The sequence below is a fragment of the Vicugna pacos genome, chromosome 13, assembly GCF_048564905.1.
Source record: "Vicugna pacos chromosome 13, VicPac4, whole genome shotgun sequence".
In the NCBI taxonomy this organism is placed as follows: Eukaryota; Metazoa; Chordata; class Mammalia; order Artiodactyla; family Camelidae; genus Vicugna; species Vicugna pacos.
The window spans coordinates 4,451,439-4,473,431 of NC_132999.1; the positions used below are offsets into that span (position 1 = coordinate 4,451,439).

Below are 21,993 nucleotides of genomic sequence, written 5' to 3' on the forward strand. Positions count from 1 at the left end.
ATTTTTTGATTTAGGTGATCAGAGACTATATGTCTAACCCTAAGAAATTTGTTGCTGATCTATTTGGGAGTTTTCTTTCTAGAATACACAGGGTTTGAATTTGTATCTTCTTGTAAAAGTATGTATGTCTTCTTATGTCAGTTTACTCATCCATTTAGCAAACACTTGGTACCCATTGTGGCCCAGGTGTTGTTCTAGATATTAGGGTGACAGCAGTTAGGAAAACCGTTCCTGCCTTTGTGGAGCTTTTATTCCCACTGGAGAAGAATTCATGTAACGTGCTTATGTTAGCAGGACCACACTGCCCTCTTGCCACATCATTTCTCACCAGCCTTCTATTCTCAGAAAGTAAATGAGTGGTTTTGAAGTAGAAAAGCGTATGTTGGTAATGCCAGGCACTAGCAGAGGCAGCCATTGTATTGCGGCTAACATTACTGACAGAAAAATTTAGAATACTCCAAGCTTTGATACTGTCCATTCAACTGTAATTTGTCAAATCTATTACATTTTAGACCTGTATTTTACTTATTAATGGAATTATTTATTTTCCATAAAGAAATTCAAGTACATTTTCTATCTTTTATGTTTACATTGCTGCTTTGATGTTTATATAAGATTCTGATTTGACAAAGGTGTAGTTCAAGCTGTTGTGAGATAATTCTTTCCAAATTTACTCAAAAACCATTAATTAAGCACATTTACTCTTCTGGCATATAAATAAAAATTGGGGTTTATATAAGACCAAGTAGGGTACAGTTCTATTGTAGTGGAAAAAACAAGGTGAATGGGGTACCTGGTGTGGATCTGTCTTCTGAGAGATGGGGGCGAAGCCTGGAGAGGTTTAGGGCATGCTGAGTTTCAAGTAGAAGTGGCATCATTTTCGGGAACGTTATTTTCAAAAATAACGGCCTGACCCCATATTAATAGAGTCCCTTCAGAGTGAAATTAGATCATATTCCAGTGAGAAATAGTAATATCCTTCCAGAATACATAATCTGTGGAGAAGTAGATCTTATTTTACTTTAAGAGGTTCCAGGTTAGACTTTGTAGACCAGAAGTCTTACCATTACAAATACTAAATTTATTAAATCACTGCTTCTCAAACCTAACCCAAATTATGAGATGTTCCAGAATAACCTTTTTGCTTTTATCCAAAAACCTGCATCAAGCTAGATTTTCTATAAATTTGAAATAATGTTATAAATTTGATACAGATCTTGGAAAGTTACTAAATATATTTTTCCATCTGAAGGTGGGGATGAGGACAAATGATATTGCATTGTTGTGACAATTACCTTCAGATAATGCATGTCAGCTACTTAGGACAATGCCAGGCACATAGCAAATCAGTCTCAGTAAATATGTGTTATTTATGCATTACAAGTTGCAACATTTAGATGAACATCTCACTGAATTGACTCAATGAATGTAAGAGCTTTTGTTGTTGTTTTAATCCTAGAGATTACTTTTCTCAGTAAAAGGAGGAAATCTGTTTAAAACAAGAAGTTCCATGTGGCCGGCAGTTGACTGTATTGTGCATTATTTTTTTTTTAAATAACAACTTCATTCAGCCAAATGATTTCTTACACGTCTGGAAAGTACTCAAAGTTCAATATTAACTATGCTCCCGACAGGTCACTCACCACTAACAACAAGGGGACAGATACCCAGTCATGTCAGTTTACATTTCTTTTGACATAAATTGACGTTGGAAGGACATGAAGCTTCAGGAGCTTGTTTATTTAAGATGCTGTCAACCGTTATTTCTGTACAGATGACTCCCAAATCTAGAGATATTTTCAGCCTTTCTCCCAGACTTCAAATCCTGGTTTGCACCTATCTTCTCTTATACATCTCATCAAATCTTAAAACAACATTTTTAAATCTCATCACACCATATCCATTTGTTCCTAGTGTGTATGTCCGTGTGTGTGTCATTTTAAGTGAGGTTTAAATAGGCTGATTACGTTCCTGACATCTTGTAAACAATCAACTAATGTTGCTAGTCATTCCTTGTTATTGGCACTGTCATTCTTCTCGTAAGTGAGGCATAGACCTTAGAGCCATCTTTCACTTCTCTCTCACCACCCTGCCTTGCGTGGTTGGCCTCCAGCGTGAGCCTCCTTTACTTCCGTCCTCGCCACTCTTCTGAGAAGACTATTGTTTGTCCGTGTCTGCGGTGGAGCCTGTCACTTACCCCCAACTGGATGTGATTTCCTTATCCTTTGAACCTCAAAAATTGTACTTCTCATAGGTTCCTGCAGTCCTTACATCTCACCCCAATAAAACTTACCCTGTATGATAATAAACTCCCTGTTGAAGATGGTGGCTGACTTAAGCATCTTTGTATTTCCTGCAGTGCTGAGTCAGTGACTTTCCCACAATAGGAATTCAGTCTTAATTTTTTTTTAATAAGTAGTGTACTAATTCACTTAAATATATGTGTGCCTGCTACGTACGAGGTGTTGATACCACTTCAATACTCTAAAGCAGGGTTTGGACAGCTTTTTTGCAAATGGCCAGAGAGTAAATATTTTAGGCCTTGTGGGCCATATGGTCTCATTTGTCAGCCCACCGTCGTAGCACTAAATGAGTGGGTATGTCTGTAAGACTCTATTATCAGAAACACAGTGGGCTGAATTCGACCTGCTGATCATCGTTTGCCAATTCCTGCTCTAAAAGATTTTTTTTTAGTGGTCATGTGTGACTGTATATCATTTAATCAGTTGGGGGCTTCAGTTCTCAATATGTAAAATGAGAGAGAGAGTTTATTATAACAACTGCCCAGTACAATTTAAAGTTTCTTCGGAAAAAGTAGCACTTGTTCTGAGAATGAAATTTTTGGTATGTGACCTTGACCTAAAGTATCTCAATGGGTTAAGACTGATCAAGTCTTTATTTCTCACTTATTCAGCTGGTATTCCCCGAGTCCCTTCCACATGCCAGCACAGTGCTAAGCCCTGGGGATGCGTAGATGTCTAAAAGGTGGGCCCTCGGGATGCTCACAGTCAAGGGGCGATAGGTACGTGGTCATAGTAGGTATGTATTTAATATAGGTGATGTAACAGGTGCCCCGTGGAAAACATGGCGCCTCTGCATGTCAGTTTTTGGTGGGTGCACACACCAGTTGCCTTCACTCTACCTCCAAAACTTGGCGTATAAAGCCAAGAGTTTAGACCCTAAACCCAAGCCAAATTAAAGCGTTTCATATAAGCTTTGATTTCACGACCATCACAGGTTATCGCTCTTGAGGGGCCACCCTGTTGTGCTCACACAGACTCTGTCAGCTGTTCCCACTGTGCTGGTTGTAGTTCATAATTTTGGAACACTTTTTTTTTCTTTTGAAAAGCAACCAGCAAAAGAATGAGCTATTTCTCTTGGATGATTTTATTTCCATGCTGAGAGGATGTTTTTTAAATAAAAAAAAAAAAAAACTAAGGTTACTTTACTTTCTTTGGATCTGTAACATGAAGTATTTAAAAATCATTTGCTGTGAAGTTAAGAAGACACTTTTTCCTATGTGCTTTTAGAGAAACTGGTTTTGCCTATGGAAAGGCCTCAAATGAGACCCACCTGACCTCTCTTTTGGCTTTCACGAACACCTGCCCACCAGCAGACAAAGACCCTCTTCTGCTTTCGAGCGGAGCCGACCTCCCAGTTCCTGCTCCAATTCTGGCTTCTTGGACTCTCAGCTCTGCCCGAAAGCGCCACCTCTCAGCCCTTGTTGATTCTAGGAGCCCAGTCTCCTGCCCGCCTCCCTCACAGTGCTGCCAGCTCCCTCCTGGCTAATTATGCTCCCGTACCACAGGCGTCTCTCCAGCGGATCGTTTAACCTGTATTTCTTCTTTTGTCAGACAGTGCTTCTCAGACTTCAGTGTCCATCATAAGCACCCAGGACAGTTGGAAATGTAGATTTCCAGCCCAGCCCTCGGAGTTTCTGGTTTAGTCAGTCTTGCATAGATGGTACCCAGAAACCTGCGCTGTCTGCAGTCTCTGCCTTCCAGGGGACCTCAATGTAACTTACCCCTGGGACCACACTTCGAAAAACACTGGCCGGGATGGTGAAGTCCTTGAGGACGTTTTTGAATCCCATACAGTGTCTGACATGTTTTCTATATAGTAACTATTTGGTAGATGTTTACTCAGTTGAGTTGTTGAAGTTGTGTAAAGAAATATGCCATTTAATATTAGGATGAATTTTTTTAAATCAAATTTCTACATCCTTAAAGATATTAGTCTGTACCCTTTTCCTAATTGAACTAGAAATAGAAATTTAAATCTTATTTCAGGCTTACAGAGAATGTTTGAAATATATACTTTGAAGATATTCTAAATAGGAAATTTATTTTTTAAGTCTTTTTTTAAACATAATTTATTGAGTTATAGTCATTTTACAATGTTGTGTCAAATTCTAGTGTAGAGCACAATTTTTCAGTTATACGTGAACATACATGTATTGTCACATTGTTTTCTTGCTGTGAGCTACCACAAGATCTTGTGTATATTTCCCTGTGCTATACAGTATGGTCTTGTTTATCTATTCTGGAAATTTATAATATGTATGTTAAAAGTTAGGATTTTTAAAAAATACCCTGCCATTAGGGGATTGAAGATCTTGAAAGTTAAGATTATTTTGATGATAATGCCGCAGAATTAAATATATATCAGACAACATTAAAGGAATGCCAGGATTTCCAGGAACAGCATTAACTGCTTGCAGGTGCCTTGTCTTATGTAAATAGCCAGAGACCATTCCTGCCGTTTAGTTAGATCCCTTGAGAATCACTGTGATGAGGGAAGGGTTAGTGAGTAAGAGCAGTGTGCTCTTTAGATGAGATTACTTAAACTTCCTCTTGTTTTCCTGCTGGAATTTAATTCTACTAATGAGTGCTGCAGAGATAAATGGGGGGAAATCACTTAATCTAACAATCAGTAGTAAATAGCCTTTCATACAGTAGAAGATGCCATCATCAGTGCTCACCCATCACATTAAAACATGCATTTCCAAGAAGAGCTTACTTTAAATGTTGGTAATATGTTTGTGTTTTGATCAGTTTTATACTTGTGATAGTTAAAATTATTCAATACAGAAGAAATTTTAACAGTAAATCCTTAAGGTCATAGGTAATGAATTAAATTTTTAGCTTACATACACATTTTTGTTACAGAGAAGTATGATTGGATGTTAAGTAAAAGATTTCCATGCATACATTTATTTAGGATAAAAATCTGGTAGAGAATTAGAATGGAAATACAATTTCAAGGAAGAAAGGGAACCATGTAAGATTTGTAACTGTTAAGAAGGACTTGTTCATAAATTTTTTAAATGAAAAATACTGGTATCATTCCCATGGTATTTAGATTCTAGTGAATTTGCATAAAAGTGATGTAACATTTTCATTTAAGCCATCAATGTTTACGCCACACCATAAATTATGTTCTTTATATCTACTTAAACTTGTGAGTAAAGATTTTAAATGAAATTTAGATGTCTGTTTTTTAATGTACAAAAGTATCATTGTTTTCCAAAATTATTTTAGGTTATGTATCAACAAAAAAAGTGTGAAGAACCTGAATAAGTTTTCCCAAACACACACACACAAAATATTTACTGCAAGAGTGATTTAAAATCAATGTTAAATCTTAAAAAAAAAAAATCAAGGTTAAATCTAGAGGCTGATGAGTGTCTTAATGGAACATAGTATCAGTGATATCCTCTTGCTGAGTGCCTCCTATTCTTTTTTAGGTACTTGATTAAGCATTTTATATGCATTATAATTATGTTACACTATACATACATTATACATTATAATTATACATTATACATTAGTTGGATGGAGAGCGCTGCCTGCGGCTTTGTAACCACTAACTGGTGGGACCTAGATCCAAACATATGCCTACCTGCCTCCAAACTTTTGCTGTGTTCTTTGCAATATAGCACATGTCTCTCAGCACCATGAATGACCACAGTGCACGTTCTTAGATTGTGTGGAACTCAACCTTAGTTCATTATTACGCCTTTTTGGGGTTCTCAATTATTTTCCAAAGTGAGAGTCAAGATCACGATGAGTACATGCTCAAAAGGGTCTTAGCCTCTGGCCACCTTTTGGGTCTAGACCCTAGAACAAGGAAGCAAAGGATCATTTAAGGACTAGAAAATGTTAGAATCAACCTGAAGAATGTCCACACACATCAAGGAAGTATGTAGAGCAGGGGGCTAAATAAATACTTTGATCATCTCAGAGATGACACGCCCAGTGATGGAATGAGTTTCGTGTTACATTCTGCGTGAGGCAGTTTTATGATGAGGGCTGTAAAGTGAATTCAAGGAAGGCTGAAACTCATCTCACTGGCACAGCTGAGTGAGTGCTGGTTTACAGGGCAGAGGCGAGCACAGCTATTGAAGTTCTCACCTGTGAACTTGAGAATTTTAATTTGAGAGGCTGTGCTGAAAAGTAGGTTCAAAGTGATATGATGGTCAAATTCTTACAGATTATAAGCCTGCAGTTTCCATAGTGATGATCTCATATCAGATATGAACTATTTGGGTTAATTGGCTAAGGGCATTAGGTAAAATATAAAATGAGAGTTTTCTCTAAAAACTTGGGAAATATATTTTAAATTCTCACCTTGATGTTATTCTACCAAATTTATCTATTCTAGTTATGTTGAATAATAGTTTGTGTCCAACTTTACATACTCTTCAGAGGGAATAATGACATAATTAATTGAAATTTCTAGGTGACTCAAATACTTCATTTTAGCCAAAGTGCTTTGACCTTCTTTCCACCAGATCTCTCACTGAAATTTATAATAGATACCAAAACTGTTTGAATTCTATCTATCTCTATCTACCTTTTTTACATATACTTTCTTCCTGGAAAGCCTTCATCTTTTCATCTCTAGTGAATACTTACTAGTTTACTTACCTACTAGTTCCAAAACAGTATCTGGTACATGGCAGACCTCAGTAAATTTGTGTTGAGTGAGGAGTAAGTGGACAAGCAAACAGTTATGTGAAGAACTCAAAAGATCAGCTTTATAGTTCCAACTGTGCATCTCCTTGAGCAACCCTGAGTAAGACTCTTGACTTCTCAGGGCTTCAGTGCCCTCACCTGGAAGACAAAAAAAGACTAGAGTAAGTTCTTGCTAACTCTAAAATAATATAATTCTGTGGTGTAGTTAATTCATGAACTGTTTAACCTTTAAGCAAAAGTTTTTCTGAGCAGCTCAGTCATATTTTCCAAAGTGATAGTTCCTAATAGAGATCGAAGATGTAGCAATCTGTACTGATCGGATTCTTGCATTGAGTCTACTACCAGAGGAGGCGTGTGTCTTGTTAACAAGAGTAAGGCTAATTAGATGTGTATAGCTCAGTGGTAGAGCACATGCTTAGTATGCACAAGGTCCTGGGTTCAATCCCCAGAACCTCCATTAAGTAATTAACTAAAACCTAATTACCTCCCCCTTCCCCCCCCAAAGAAAACAAAAAAAGAATAAGGCTGATTAGAGTTTCCTTTGTTAACTAAGAGAAAATCAATGGAGAAAGAGGGATTTTTAAGAACCAGTTAAGGAGTGGAGCTAGGGTTTAGCAAATGAAGTGCCTAGGTATTTATTACAGGCACAGTGCAGCCTGAAAGAGCATTGGGAGGTGGAAAAGATACAAGAGAGAAGGTTCACTGAGTATCTACCCTGCTTAAGATTCTATCGTAGCACTGTCCTGACGAACGCAATGTGGTAGCAGTTTATTTGACTAGCATTCCCAGTAAACTGTGCGGTTTATTTCTATGAACTTCCATTACCTAGCAGCCTATCTGTATATGGTAGACACTAAATAAATATTTGAGGGGTTAATTGATGAAGGAACAGGCACTGTTTACATTTTCACATGCATTAATTCTAATGAAATACGTTCTATCTCTATTTTACAAGATAGGAATCTCATGCTCTGACAATTTGACTTCTCCAAAGAAAGCAAGTTATAGTTACAAAGCCAGGACTTGGACTGAGGTCTTTTTGTCTGCAAAGTTCATGCTTTTTCTACTAACTAGCCTCTTCATATAGATCATGAACATAATTCCTGTTAATTATGTTATTTCCCTGCTAAAGATGCTCAATCACCTTTGGAGTATAAAATCTTATTACTGATGTTAGTTTGGCAAGTTACACTTAGAAACATTTTCACCTATTACATTTAATCTTTACAAGCTAGCTGGTGACTAGATAACCTTTCCATCCTTACACTGATGAGGAAAACTGAGTACCCTTGAGAAGTCACAGCTTGTAAGGACCAGTGATGACTGGAACCCAGGCCTTCTGGATTTAAAAGTAATCGAGCTGACTGGTGAGGATAAGGAAAGACTGAACAAATGGCATCCAGAGCAAGCCTCGTACGGCCCTCTTTAAAGTGTGTTTTAAATGTGTAGTTGGTCACTTCCTCTCACCACATCCCACAGCTTTCGTGTCATCAGCAGCCTGGGACCATCTCCCCGCACGGTGCTGAGTGGTTGAGCTTTCCGAGCGGAGGTGTATGTCTGCACCACCCTCCTCATGACTGGTCCCCCATGTCAAGCATGTGGAGTCCTCGTTTGCATGTTTACATAAAAGTCCCAAGACAAAACGCAATAAGCCACTAATTCAATTACTGTATTTTTTAAAATACGAAAATGAGGAGAAATTAGGTAAGAAAAAATTTGACAGAATCTGTTTCTAGTGTGACGTGGACAGTATGAGTTGCAAGAATTGTCACAAGGGACTATTATTTGGAGAAATTTTAAATAATACCTTTTTCTTCTAAACAGAAGAGTTCAGAAACTGACCCCTGTACTTAGTTTTATTTTATATGTTGTAGTTTGAGTTTATGTATTGTTTTTTCTCCTGTTGCAGATCTTTGTTAACAGTCTGGTTTCTTCCTTTTCATTTGGATTTTAAAAGCTAGTTTGTTCACGTAATCTGTTCTGTTTCTGCTCTATTAGAATAAGTTTAGTACTTTTAAAATTGTTATTTTAAAAGAATTTAAGTGCAAATTTAAAACATTTAGCTTATAATTGATTCAGGGACCTTACTGAATTCAGATAATACCAGAATGAGCCATACTTTTAAAAACATTTAGCTCTTAGACAACAATAAACTGACTTCTATTAAGGTTAATTTTTTTTAAACAGCAAGAGATTGGACTGTGTACTTTTGGAATCAGGTGCACTTTTAACTTAGAAACCTAAGTTAAGAAATAAATACAACTATTAGGAATATAGGTTAATTGCAGCCATTGGCAGAGAAATATCAACACTTTTAGAATTCTAGAGCTGGAAGCATCTTGGTGATCACCTCATTGGATGACCTTCCTTTATAGTGGAAAAATTCTGTGGCCTAGGGATTGCTACTAATTTGTTACATTTGGAAAATTTTCAAATTTAGTTTCAGGGTATCTTTTTAGGAGGTGGAAGAGAAGGTGATCTAGGGGGTATCAGTGATGAGATGGGAAATAGAGTGGTTTGTGATTTTGTTTTTAATTTTATCTCCTTTTGAGTTATGAGAAGTTTTTTTTTTAATCCTAATTTGCTAATAAAGTGCAGAGAAAGAAGTTCAAGAACTTGGCTAGTTTCTCTGAAGGTTAGTAACAGAACCAAACTTAAAAGCATACCCATGAGTATCAAGACAACTTCTATTTATACGATGTCACTCTCTCTAACACCTGTTCAGCGCGCTGAGCCGTGCTGCCCTTACAGCGCCCCTGTGAGGCTGCCTGGGGCGGGGTCCGCTAGCAACCGCTGAGGGCGAGCAAGGGAAATCACAAGGGGAACCGTCTGATAGGGTCCCTAAGGGTAAAAGAAAAGACAAATGTTGGTACCTTAGTTCTTTCAAAACCAAGTAGTTTGTCTTATGGTGGCAGAGCCCTTTTACTAACTGGAAGCACCAGAGTTCATGAAAGTATTAAAAAAGGCGAAACTGTCCCTCAGGATTCAGTGACTTATTGGCTTGCAAAGGATGCTTTAGGCATCGCCAAGCTGGACTCTACAACCTGCCTGAAGATGATGGGAACAGAAACATCCAAAGTAGTACCTCTTAGAAGTAAATATGATGTAAAATATTGATTTGAAAGTTGTAAGGCTACTTTTAAAATGCAAAATGCATAAAAAGGAAAATAAGTGTTTCAATGCTTACGTAAAAGTGCCATCCTTTGTTACTGAAGAGGTTCACTGACTTTGTCCCAAAGTAAAGTATCTGTAAGAATGTGTTGTTATTTTAGATGAATAAAAATGTAACACTGTGTAAATGAGCTCACAGTTTCTGTGTTTTATCGTTCAGCCCTCATAGTGACTCTCTGAAACAATACTGTTATTACCTCCATTTTCAAGCACGGAAACTAGAGATTAGAGACGTTAAATAACTTGTCCAGAATCACAGGCCAGTGAGTGATGGAGCCAGGACTGTAACTGAGGGTTCGACTCCAAACCCAAGCAACCACTAAAAATTACTGCTTCCTTTAACTACAACCCAGGTCCACAAAATGTTGCCCATATGTGTTTGATAGCCTTCCTTTATAAAATAGTTCACATAATTTACTTCTTAATTGCTAGCAAATAGATTAATGGTAGACTAACGGTAGACTAAGAGTAACGACTGGTAGTAGGAAAATCAGAGAACTTCAGAACATTAGTTAAAGATTATCTAGTGAAATCTGACCTTGTGACAGACTAGAAAACTGAGGCCTTGAAGCTTCTTGACACTCAAAAGCAGTAGTGCTGTGATTAGAAGTGTGTGACACTGTAGGGTAAACACTAAATAAGATTCAGTGGTTCTAATTAAAACCACAGAACATACCAGGTTTTCACTGCATTTGAATAAAATATTTTTAAACAATTCATTATAAATTTTTATATAAATCTTTACATCCTAAGTGCTTTACATCCTACAAGCCTACATGGCACATAAAATAAGGACCAGTTTTTTTTTAATTAAACAAGTGTAATTAATTATAGTTTTAAGATTGAAATAATGTATAACTTATCACGTGGTAATTTTTAAGTATCTCTAAATGTTCCTCTGCTGGGATCACTTCATACTGTATTAGCAATAATACTAGGTTCTGGTTACCATGTGGCTTTTGAAGATTCCTTTTTTTTTTTTTAATTTTAGCTTTGAAAATCTAGAGAAACTTAAAGGAGATTTAATATTTTAAAAAGAAATAAAGCACCTAAAACATCGAATATACACTGAAAATTATTTACCAAAAAAGTGAAATAAGTAGAAGACATTCCCTTATTTGGGAAGTGTCTTAATAGAAGCCTTTGTTTCCATTAAAACGCACAGAAGATAAGTTACTACAGGTATTTGTAAGATATCGCTTTAAAAGTTCCTATTTGAAAATTCATGTCTTGCTTTTCCTAAGAAAAATTTAGTTATATCCATTTTATATTTTACTTTATAAATTAATTTTGTATTTTGATATCTTTGGTATAATTTAATCTCGCCTTTTTTTGTATAATTAATGCTAACTTCTTAAAAAAACACTTGCTGATTTCAAAGGGAAATACTGCATAAAAGATGTGAAGCATTTAATTCTTGAATGCCAGAACCACTGTTAAAGTGTCGTAAGCACATCTGTATTACATTACACAGGGAAAAGAATGCGTGCGTCCTGTGGCCTATGGGCACAGGGTGGCTGCTTTAGGGAAAAAACTGAGTATTTTACATTTCAAGTTTCTTTTCAACATAAAAAATATTCTATGAGTCTAAAATGAAGAATTTAATTCCAGGGCTGGGATGTGCAGTCAGGCAAATAGAAATAAAGTTTTGGTTTCACAGTTGTTCTCTCACTTGTCACCCACTTCTTAAGAAGAAATTAGTTTCTATAAGTGGGCTTGGCGTTGCATTTGTTAAGCACTTCTATTTTCTCTTATTGGAAAACTTTTGCACGGGACAAACTTAGAGCAAAATTAGAACACAGAGAAATCACTACACCAAGAGTTCTTAGTAAGTGTGCTGCACGTCTCAGCTGCAAGGTATGGTGCAAATTATTTGTTATTAATTAAGAAATGCTGAAGTTTGAATGATTTACTCTTAAAATTACAGCAGATTCAAATGTATCCCAATGATGACGTCACTCTTGGAACACTGGTATTCCAGTGCACTTTCTTGAGCGGAAGGGGAAATGATGGAGTTCCAGCTATCAGACTGGGAATCCCTTGGGATGTGTGTTTTGCATGTGAATATCATCTGTCTTCAGGGGAGATGGAGGGAAAAAAGGCGGAGAGCCTCTGTACTACACTGGTGAATGTGATCTCAACTTTCTCCTCTTTGTCGTGACATGATAGTCACATGCCAGCACGTTCCCTAGTGAGCGAGCTGAAATTCCACCCCTTTCCTCCTACCCCAGAAAGCAGGCAAGGGAGGATGTTAGGGGAATGCATCTTTAAATAAACTTCAAAAACAATTTTTTTAGAGTAATGATTTGAGAATTTCATACCTTAAGGAACATTAGCATCTAATTTACTGGCTGCGTCACGATACCATGACTGATAATCTCTGTAATTCTTAAATTTTGTGCTTTTACTTCACTCATAAGTTCAAACTTCTTTTTTTTTAACTTTAAAATAAAGGAAAGCCAAATTTAATTATATGGCAACATATATTTCCAGAAAGTATTTATAATTTAGAGTTAAATTTTTATAAAAATACTTGGTAGCCAGTTATTTTACCATCATGTGTCACTAGAAATTAGTTATCATGGGATAGTTGTTTGGTTTTCTTTTAAGACTCAAACTAAATGTATTTGAGGAATTTGAATTTTTAACTAGTCAGTGTTTTATCCAAGAAAAATTCATGACATGTCAAATACAGATATTATGTAAAAGTCAGCCTTTATCTCTTACTTGATGTGAAAATGAATGGCATGTTCTAGAGCTCTCTTAATGTCTAATTATTTGATATGCTTTTGATTTAGCTTAGAACCTCTATAATAATAGCTCTTGTACCTGAACTTCTTAGCTATACTAAACTTAGTATGTTATAAGGAAATAACTACTGAATTAATGTCATCACCATTTAAAAATGTTTTAATGTAAGGGGCTCACTTTTTTTATGAGTAATTTTGAATAAAGCTGTGATTTTTGTTTGTTTTGCTTTTTTACTGTAAGATACTATGAACTGGATCCTGACAAAAGTCTCCTTGACAATTTGAAGAACAAAGTGATCATTGAATACCCAACATTACATGTGGTATTAAAAGAATACAGTAATGACATGAAAATTCTTCACCAAGGTAAGTGTAAATTTGTTCCTGTAATGCTTAGAATAACTACTGAGACTGAAGCAATTACATGACTGTCTTTATATATTTTCCCACTGCATTTACACACTGAATTTACTCTGTAACTACAGATAATTGTGTAAGGAACCAAATGAATGAGCTGTTGCTCCTGTCCTGTTAGAGAGCATGTAAGCTTATATCAACTCAAAGTGAATCAGTTTGAATGTCTGTCTGTAAAAGGATATGTGTACTTTTCCTTTTAGGAGTTTAGTGTGCTTCTGTCTTTTTTTAAGGTAATAGCCTTTAAGCAACAATCTGTCCATGACCGGGTAAATTGACTTCCCAGTTAAAACTCCACAGAGGTTTCAAAAATGAGGGGTTACAAAACATATTTCGTGTTCTACTTTGTGGAAAGGGAGGTGCTGCAGGGAACATTGGGTTTAAGGTTTGGGCTGCGTTTAGGATAAGCTGGTGTCATGGCCTTGACCCTTTATCTCCCTTTTTTTTTTTTTTAAACCCACTGGTCTTACTTTCTCTGATTTTGTTTCCTTGGCTATATGCCTTGGCATTTTAGAGATTCCATAAAAATAGGTATTTTTCCCTCTTTGGTGAGTAATGGAAGAAGTATGAAACCTGGAAATGGCATCTGTAAAAGTTTAGTATATAAAATGCTTTTTCCATATATGCAGTTACTGATTAAAGTAAACTAATTATGTTTCTGAATTTAAGTTCTAGAAGAGGAATAAAATGAAAAAATTACTTTTAAAAGGGGAGAGAAGGACACTCACTCACCGTAACTCAAAACCATTAGACGGCATGCTCAGCTGCGAATTGCAGGTGCAGGCCAGGTTTCACTGTAACAAACTCCAGAGAATCACAGAATCCTTGGATTGGATTGAATTCTATTTTTTAAATAACATTATTTGAAATGTGTGGTTCAGCTTTTATTGTTACACCAACATTACAGACTGTAATAGGCAGTAACCTTTGTTGTAAGGGTCTTCTCCGTGTGTGTATATGGTGGTTTTTTTAATCTTTGTGGAAGTTAATAGGAGAAATCTTTTTTCAGAGTAGCCAAAATGTTGTCAGTGCCACAGCTTGAAACTAGATTTTTAACTGGCAAGCGTGAAACTTAATAATCAATTGTGGGTCTCTAAATCTTTAGGTTAATTCTTGACTTTATATCTTGTACAATCTGAGAATATCCAGTTTTATTTTCTTAAATTAAATTAGAAATTTCAGTTCTAAATGACCTGTTTCACTTTTTTTTAAGCTGTGTAAAACCTTACTTTTTCCTTAATATAATTCACATAGCGCTCTCTCTCTCTAAATGTTGGTTTCAGGGAAAGTTGTTTAGTAATGTGGGTTTCTAGCCAGAGCAAACATTGTCTGTGTAAATAAACACAGCACACACAGCTCCTCTTTTTCACCTTGTTTAGGAATGCACATTGCAGTGAGTCTTCCTGTCACGGAGCAGAAAGAGAAGGCTACTTTTGTAGTGTACTTGGAAGCCTCTGAAGTAAAATTTGCTGTTTTTTGGTGACTTACATTTGAGTTACAGGAAGCGTAAGTGACTCGTGCTCTCAGTATGGAGGGTCGTTTAGAGCTGCAAAGAACCAAGGAGGATCTAGAAGGAGTTAAAGGACCTTATCAGTGTTGTCGCATCATAAATACACACACTTTAAAAATAGTGCCAGGTCTTCCTGCAGGTGCGTGTGTGTGCATGAGCCCTTCAAGGTGCCCTCTTCTTTGCACGTTCCCACAACACTGGACGTTCTGCAGGGCGGCTCTTAATACGGGAGGAGGGTTATATAAGAGCAGGACATTTTCTTTGGAAAGCCTTGAAATTCTCTCTCCGGAGGGAAGAAAGTTGGATTTTGATCTTGAATTCATAGCAAAGGTGTCTCTCTTCCAGTCCGGGGAAAATGTGTTTTTGGGCTGGGATTCAGTTGTCTGCACACTTGGTGATTGTTACAATGTTTGTTATGATCATAGATGGCCATAGTTTATGTTTTCAAAAGTCTGCCTATGTTGATGGGCAGTAGACAAGTTTTGTTTGCTTGCTTGCTTTTTGATTTGTACGGAATGAAAAAGGTTGACTGAGAAAGGGAAAGCAGCGAGGTAGCCCACCAGACTGGAGGGGTTAAGCGCGGGTCGCCCACCCTGTGTCAGCGCAGTGGGAAGGGCTCAGAGCGCCTGACTCGTTTCACGGGCCCTTGTTTGCCAGAGCTAGCTGGTAGATCTAATGGCACGGTAAAGCGTGCTGCATTTCAGTCTAAGGAAAAAGGTATGGAGCGCCATTAAAAGAAGAAAACTGGGCAACTTCAGTAAGCAAAGAAAGGAAGGGGTGTTCCCCAAAACTGCAGTGCCGTGGGGCACAAGGCCCGTTAATTCTGTAAGGTCAGCAGAACACATGTCTCTGTTATTCTAATATAGCTCAAAATTAGAACATGCCTCTGCCTTTTAAGGCGTCTAACCCAAACCTGATTACTTGAATTAGTGAAAATACTGTCACAGCAGCCACTCGTACGTCAGCCTCTTGCTGGGCCAGTAAATCCTTTCATTCATTCTCCTTCCCACCCTCATTCCTCCTCCCTCTTTTTCTTCCTGTGTGTGTGTGTGTGTGTGTGTGTGTGTGTGTGTGTGTTTTGTGTGTGTGTGTGGCGGTGAGATGGGGGTAGAGTTCAGTCACAGGAACACACATGTAGACCTTACGATGCAATAGGTTCTGTAATGGTTTCAGCGCAGAGAAAGCCAGCAGAGAAAACAACGACCCTGTGATGTCCTAGAGACCCTTGAAGGGCTCTGCTAGAGTTTAGGGAATTCCACAGGGGTGAGGACGGTGTCTTGGATGGGATCTGTTGGGAGCCTCACTCATGAAAAGGACTCGGTGAGTATGAAGCAGAGTCCCGGTCTATGGTTCTCACACCAGCTCTTATTAGCTGAGGCCTTGACATTCACTGTGCCTCTCAGCTTTAGTTTCGTTATCTACACAACAGAGATAAAGGGCTATAAACTTCCAGCAAATTAACCTGTATTCTAACCGTAACATTTTTCAAAGTGTTTTTTTTGTCACTACCTTGTAGCATCACTAGTCAATGAAATAAATAGAGAAGTTCCTCTGGTTCCCATTTTGCAAATTGGAGGGGAAAAAAAAAACTTAAAAGTTAGAGGATCTTTGCATTATATTGGTTGAGCACTTGTGCTAGACTAGGGGGACAGGTACACAGAAGAAAGCCCAGGGCCTGTCCTCAGGGAACTCTCAGTTCGGTGAGTGAATCGCCGTCTTGCGTGCTTGCAGTCTCGACAGAGCTCCCCTGTCACGTTGCTCGCCCACTGTGGAGGGGGTGCCCCTGAGGAGACACAGCTGTCACCCAGATTTGGGTGACGTGGCGATCAATGTGTCAAAGGAGCTCCATTTCTGCTCTGACTCTTCTTTCCCGTGAAAGGAAGGAGATGGCGATGAGCTAGCCTTCTGTCAGCCCACATGCACTCAACATATACTGACCCTCAATTTTAAGTTTTAAAAAAATCTTGGAAAAAGTTACTCCAACCGCACTTGGCCAGCCTGTGTGATAATAGCGGTGCAAGTATCGGATCCTGACCGCACTGTGAAGTGACCATTCCCCAGCCTTCCACAGAGTCAGGAAGGATGTTACCTCACAAAACATAATTGCCACCTTCAGACATCATTTCTCTATTTATTGTGGCCGGAGTCGTATATCCCAGCTGCCTGGGACATGACATGGTTTTCTGTCCCCGTGAGCAGTGCTGCTGGTATGTATCAGAGGCGAGCAGAGAAGAGGGGAAAACAGAACAGGCCAAACAGGAACAGTATAAACACTTGACTGTGTATTTACTTATTTTTTTCAGTGAAAAGTGAATCTGCTAAGAACACAGGCAGCGAAAACTGAGCACTTCTTTTGGAGCAAGAACGTGGAAATTCCCAGACACTTTCGGAGGACCGGCCGTATTGATGATGTGAGGGTGTTGTCACTTGGTGGATGGAATGTTTTGTTTCTCTGAAAAGTAATTAAACAAAGTGAAAAGATTTTTCAGTCTGTTTTCTAGCCTCTTGAATTCACTTGTCAGGCTTGGGCTTTAATATGCTTCATGCTGTAGGCGGAAAACTTTTCTATTTGCTGGTTAGATGCAGGACCAAACCCAGGCATAACCTGTGTCAGCCACAAAGTCAGCATTCCCTGCTGCGGAGCCCCCCGGACAGACAGGCCGTGGGCGTGCCCTGCAGCCTCAGGGGGGCTGACCCCTGCGTTGCCCATTCTTGCCTCTGGGATTCACATGTAACAACCTCTTGAGACGACTTGAAATGGGTCTTTTTCACTTGGGTAGCACCCAGTACAATGTCCTGTGTAAAGGGTTGTCTAAATACTGTGAACCACCATTTCTTATATTCACTTCAGAAGATCAGTGTGGCTCGGCGGTGTTGTTGGAACCATCAGGGCTCACAGATTTGACTCCACTTGTCCACACGGTGAGCTGCGTCTTACCGCGAGTTCTGCACCTTTCATCCCATTCTCACTCCGCTCTTGCCGTCACCACACAGGGGCGTCGTGAGGAGCCGTTTTCTGCTGTGTTTTGGAACGTCTAGCAATAACTACAGAGAAAACACCAGGAACTCCTCAAAGTGGCATTGGAATGCGTATGTGTATTTATGTATAAACATGGCTTAATTTATACCTTATGGCAGCTCTGTGTGCATTATGATCTCACATATTAACGTTTCCTAGTTTTATTGGAATTTATACAATTATAAAATTGCAATATGACTCTAAATGATTAAAAGATGATTACATCTGTATTGCATCTGTGTACTTAAGAAAACAATGATACAATTGGACATTAATGAAATTCATTTTTAGTTTACAGTTAGAATAAGTTTTAGACCAAAAGGAAACCAGAGGTATTAATTAAAGAGACTTGGAACAATTGGAAATATGAAAAAACACAGGTAAGTGTAACTTGGGGTAGACACTGGAGAGGAGCGTGCAAAGCCAAGGATGCCACGGAGATCCTGGGTACAAAAGTAAGAGTGAGGGTGTTTGGGAGCTTGGTACGCAGACTGGGCTGTGGGACTGCTCTGGTTGTCCCTGTTCCTCCCTAGGGTAAACTGCCTGTGATGACCAAGACTAACCCAGTTACATCTGTAATGGGCAGATACGTGCAGACAGTTTAAAAAAAAAAAGGTAATAGTAGAAATGTAACTCGTAGACAGTTAGGTCTTACCACTTGAGAAATATATGTACTTTCTAAAGCAGCTTCTGGAATCTTCTCATATAGTAAAAACTGTGTTTAGAATTACATTTTTCACACTTCCTGCAGAGACAACTAAATGGGATTTAAAGAGATTCATACTTAAACGAAAAGTGAAATTTGTCTTCTTGAAACAGACAAGAAATAGAATGAATTGAATCAAATGTGTCAAAAAATTGTTATTGGGAAGAGTGGGATAAAGTGCACAAAAGGGCATGTGATCTGAATGTCAGGGTGGAGAGGAATTTCCTGACAGTGAAATCTGTTATGATGTAGTCTCATTTCCAAGAAGAGTATTGAGTTCCATCCCCTCTAGAATTTAAATCGAAAACTGGACAAAAACCAAAGAATTTGTCCTGTACTTTCCCCCTACCCAGGAGGGAAAAGAAAGGAAAAAAAACCCTACACAGTCTAATGCATCTTTGATCTCTATTGTCTAGAATTCTGTTAGGCTTTGAATTACAGGCTGTTTCATAGGAAGGAATTTAACTAGCACAGTTCCTGTAATGTAACTATCAGCTCGTTTGATTAATATGCACATTTATTCCCACAGGATTTACATTAAACATGTGTTTTGGTGAATAACCATGTCAACTGCTTGGAGGGGGTGAAACTGGAATAGTTCACTGAGAGCCCTAGAAGTTTAGTATGAAAACCCAGTTGTTTGTGTGTGTGTGTGTGTGTTTCCAGAGGCCCTCACCATTTTCGATTCCTTACAAATTCTGATGAATAAATAAATTTCCTGACCCGCATCAAGTTCAACATCCTGCATTTTGTTCATGAACCACATCTGAGAGGGAGAAAAGCTCCACCTGGCGTTCTTTATCTTTTAAACAATGATTTCAAAGGGATGGTGGGCCTTTCATAATTGTTCATTATTACATGTGAGATTAATAGCCATAAATTTACAGTAAATAAATCTTACACCTGTGTTCATCTTATAAATATGAATTAAAGAGAGTTACTATAATATTTAAGATTCCTAAGTATAATTGAGCCAGTTTGTTTTCCTGTAGCAAGTGATGGGATTCAGGTTTCAAGACATATAGCAAACTGTTAAACACATAACTGTAATGCCAACCATTTCTTGTATACATTTTGTTTAATTTGGATGGCATATACAATACGTTGTACCTGATTTTACATATTAGTCATTAAATTTTAAGTAAAGATACTGAGGCTTTTATTTAATCATAAATTACTATATTAAAATGTGTTTGTTTTCAGGTAGATACAGCATACTTTTGGTTATTAACCAATTGTCCTTCAACTGCAAGTGACAGAAACAGCTCACAGGAGTGTCCGAATGCAGGGCAGTTTATTGGCTCATAGACAGCGGAGTCTGGACATGACAAACAACCCAAGAAGCCATCTTTCTATCTCCCACATTTGGCCTTCATGTTTTCCCCCCTGGATTGGTTTTCTCTTCCAGCCAGACTTTCTCTTTGGAAATGCACTCTTCGGAGTTAGAGGCAGGGAGGTTAGGATGTGAGGTGACAGCTGTTGACAGTTTGAGCTTATGTCATCACAACCACAGTATGGCAGCAGGCTGTGTAAAATTTGGGGTAAGAACTTTTATTTTGTCCAGATTAGATCACATTCCATTCCTGAGCTGATGAGTTCCCCCAAAGGAAGGGCAAATTGTCAGAAAAAGGAAGGGTGTAGGGAGCGGGAGAGGGAAGGTGGTTCCTGAGAATATAAAAGTAACAGCGTCCACCGCACGCTTACTTGAATTTAACTAGCAAGAGGTTTCCAATATGAGGTAGCGTAAGGAGTGAAATTCAGAGTTAACCTGTAAACTTCATTGGCTTTAACTAGCGATTTTAGTTCATACTTGATGCCTCTGCTGCTTTGAGTTGCCGTTACTGGCTTTTTTTTTTTTTTCCTTGCTTCCCATTTGTGTTTGACGTGTTGCTGCTGGGTTGATCAGATGCCCGTAGCACCAGTCTGTTTCCATCAGGGCTTTGCAAATGTCCAATTTTATCAACATTTGAGAAATACTAACTTTAAAATTAGACTCATACCGGAGGATAATACTTCAAAAAATGAAGACTACTTAAATAAAAATAGGCCCTTAAATAAACCTCTGGGGATCCATACTTCACTTCAAAGTATTTTCTTTCAACTTTGGTCGGCGAAAGCTGTCTGGAGTACGTGTGCATATGTTCTTTAAAATGAGCGAAAGTGTAAACATTTTCCACATTGGAGAGTGGTAGACTGTGCTCATTTTGCACCTCAAAACCAAATGCATCTTTAAGTCTTTAATGAGCTCCTACACAGCTCTGCTATTGCCAGTTTTATTTTCTCAGTGAAGCAAGTTCCAGACCCTTGCTCTTCATGACCTGGCCCCAGGCTAGTTTTACAGCCATCTTTCTTTCATCTCCACTCTTTGCTTCAGTCTCATAAAGCAACACAAAGGTTACCGTATACACATCCCAGACTTCCTCCCCCTGAAGTGCCTTTCTCCTTGTTCTTCCACACGAGCGGATTCTACCTCTTTGAGACCCAGCCTGAGCAGTCATTGCCGTGCTGCTCCCGTGGAGAACTCAGTTATGCTCACACTGCGTGTGTCTCCTGATTGGCTGGTGCTCATGCCGTACTGGTTGTTGAGTGTTTTTGATACCACACTGATAGTAAGAGTGATAACTAATGCGTATTAATAGCTTACTGAATCCCAAGCACTATCCCGGGCACTTTAAATACGTCAGCTCATTTAAGGTTTCTCACAACAATACAGTGAAAGAGATGCCACAATAAAGTCCTGCAGTAAATGGGGTACCAAGAACTCAGTAACAGGAAGTAGGCTGCACTGCTGCAGGCTGAAACATGACAGAGTGAGCCTGCCCCCGCAGCGGTCCAGGAGCTCCTTGCGTCTGGCTGCAGGGCCCCAAATCCGCCCTGTGGTCGGGCACATGACGGCAGGCATCCACACACGTTAAAACATCTATGGGGACATCTCTGAGTCAGAACCATGTCCGACTTACACTTCTGCGAAGAGAGTGAGTCCAGGAATCTCCCAGGCAGTTGGCGCCCATCTCATCGGCCTTCTTTGATCAACGCGCCCTCTGCCTCCCCAGCTCCTGAGACAGCCTGCCGCTTCCTCGCCCTCACCCTCCACTTTCACGTTCCTCACCACGACCGCGAGTTAAGGGTTTGAGCTCACATGCTAGGTGGAGAATGGAACTGATTCACATTATTACAGGCAGCATTACTGACGGGGTTTACCATAAATCCATTCTACAGATGAGAAAACCAAGGCACATAGAGGATAAAGTTATCCTTAGGTCAGACTGTTAAATGGTGAATGATGGACCTTGGATATATTTTCCTTCTCTTAATCCCTCTGGTATTATCTTCCTTCCTGTTTACGTAATTGTTTATAAAAGTCTCGGTATTAACCAGTCGTAAAGGCCAAATCCGTGGTTGATAATTGCGTCACAGTGTCAAGCACCGTTTCTGGCCTAAAGTAA

At 38.7% G+C, this 21,993-nt stretch overlaps 1 protein-coding gene and 1 non-coding gene across 2 annotated transcripts in view; both read left to right on the top strand.

The window, feature by feature from the left end:
- ZNHIT6 (zinc finger HIT-type containing 6) overlaps positions 1-17,304 on the top strand; it is a 49,947-nt gene extending 32,643 nt beyond the window's left edge. Inside the window, exons 9-10 of the mRNA XM_006205928.4 lie at positions 13,140-13,264; positions 17,126-17,304. Coding sequence (XP_006205990.2) covers positions 13,140-13,264; positions 17,126-17,166 — 166 coding nt within the window. The 3' untranslated portion in view covers positions 17,167-17,304. The remainder of the gene's footprint in view (positions 1-13,139; positions 13,265-17,125) is intronic.
- Positions 17,305-18,313: 1,009 nt separating this feature from the next.
- On the top strand, positions 18,314-18,443 carry LOC116281244 (small Cajal body-specific RNA 8). The gene has a single exon (XR_004190665.1).
- Positions 18,444-21,993: the final 3,550 nt, after the last annotated feature.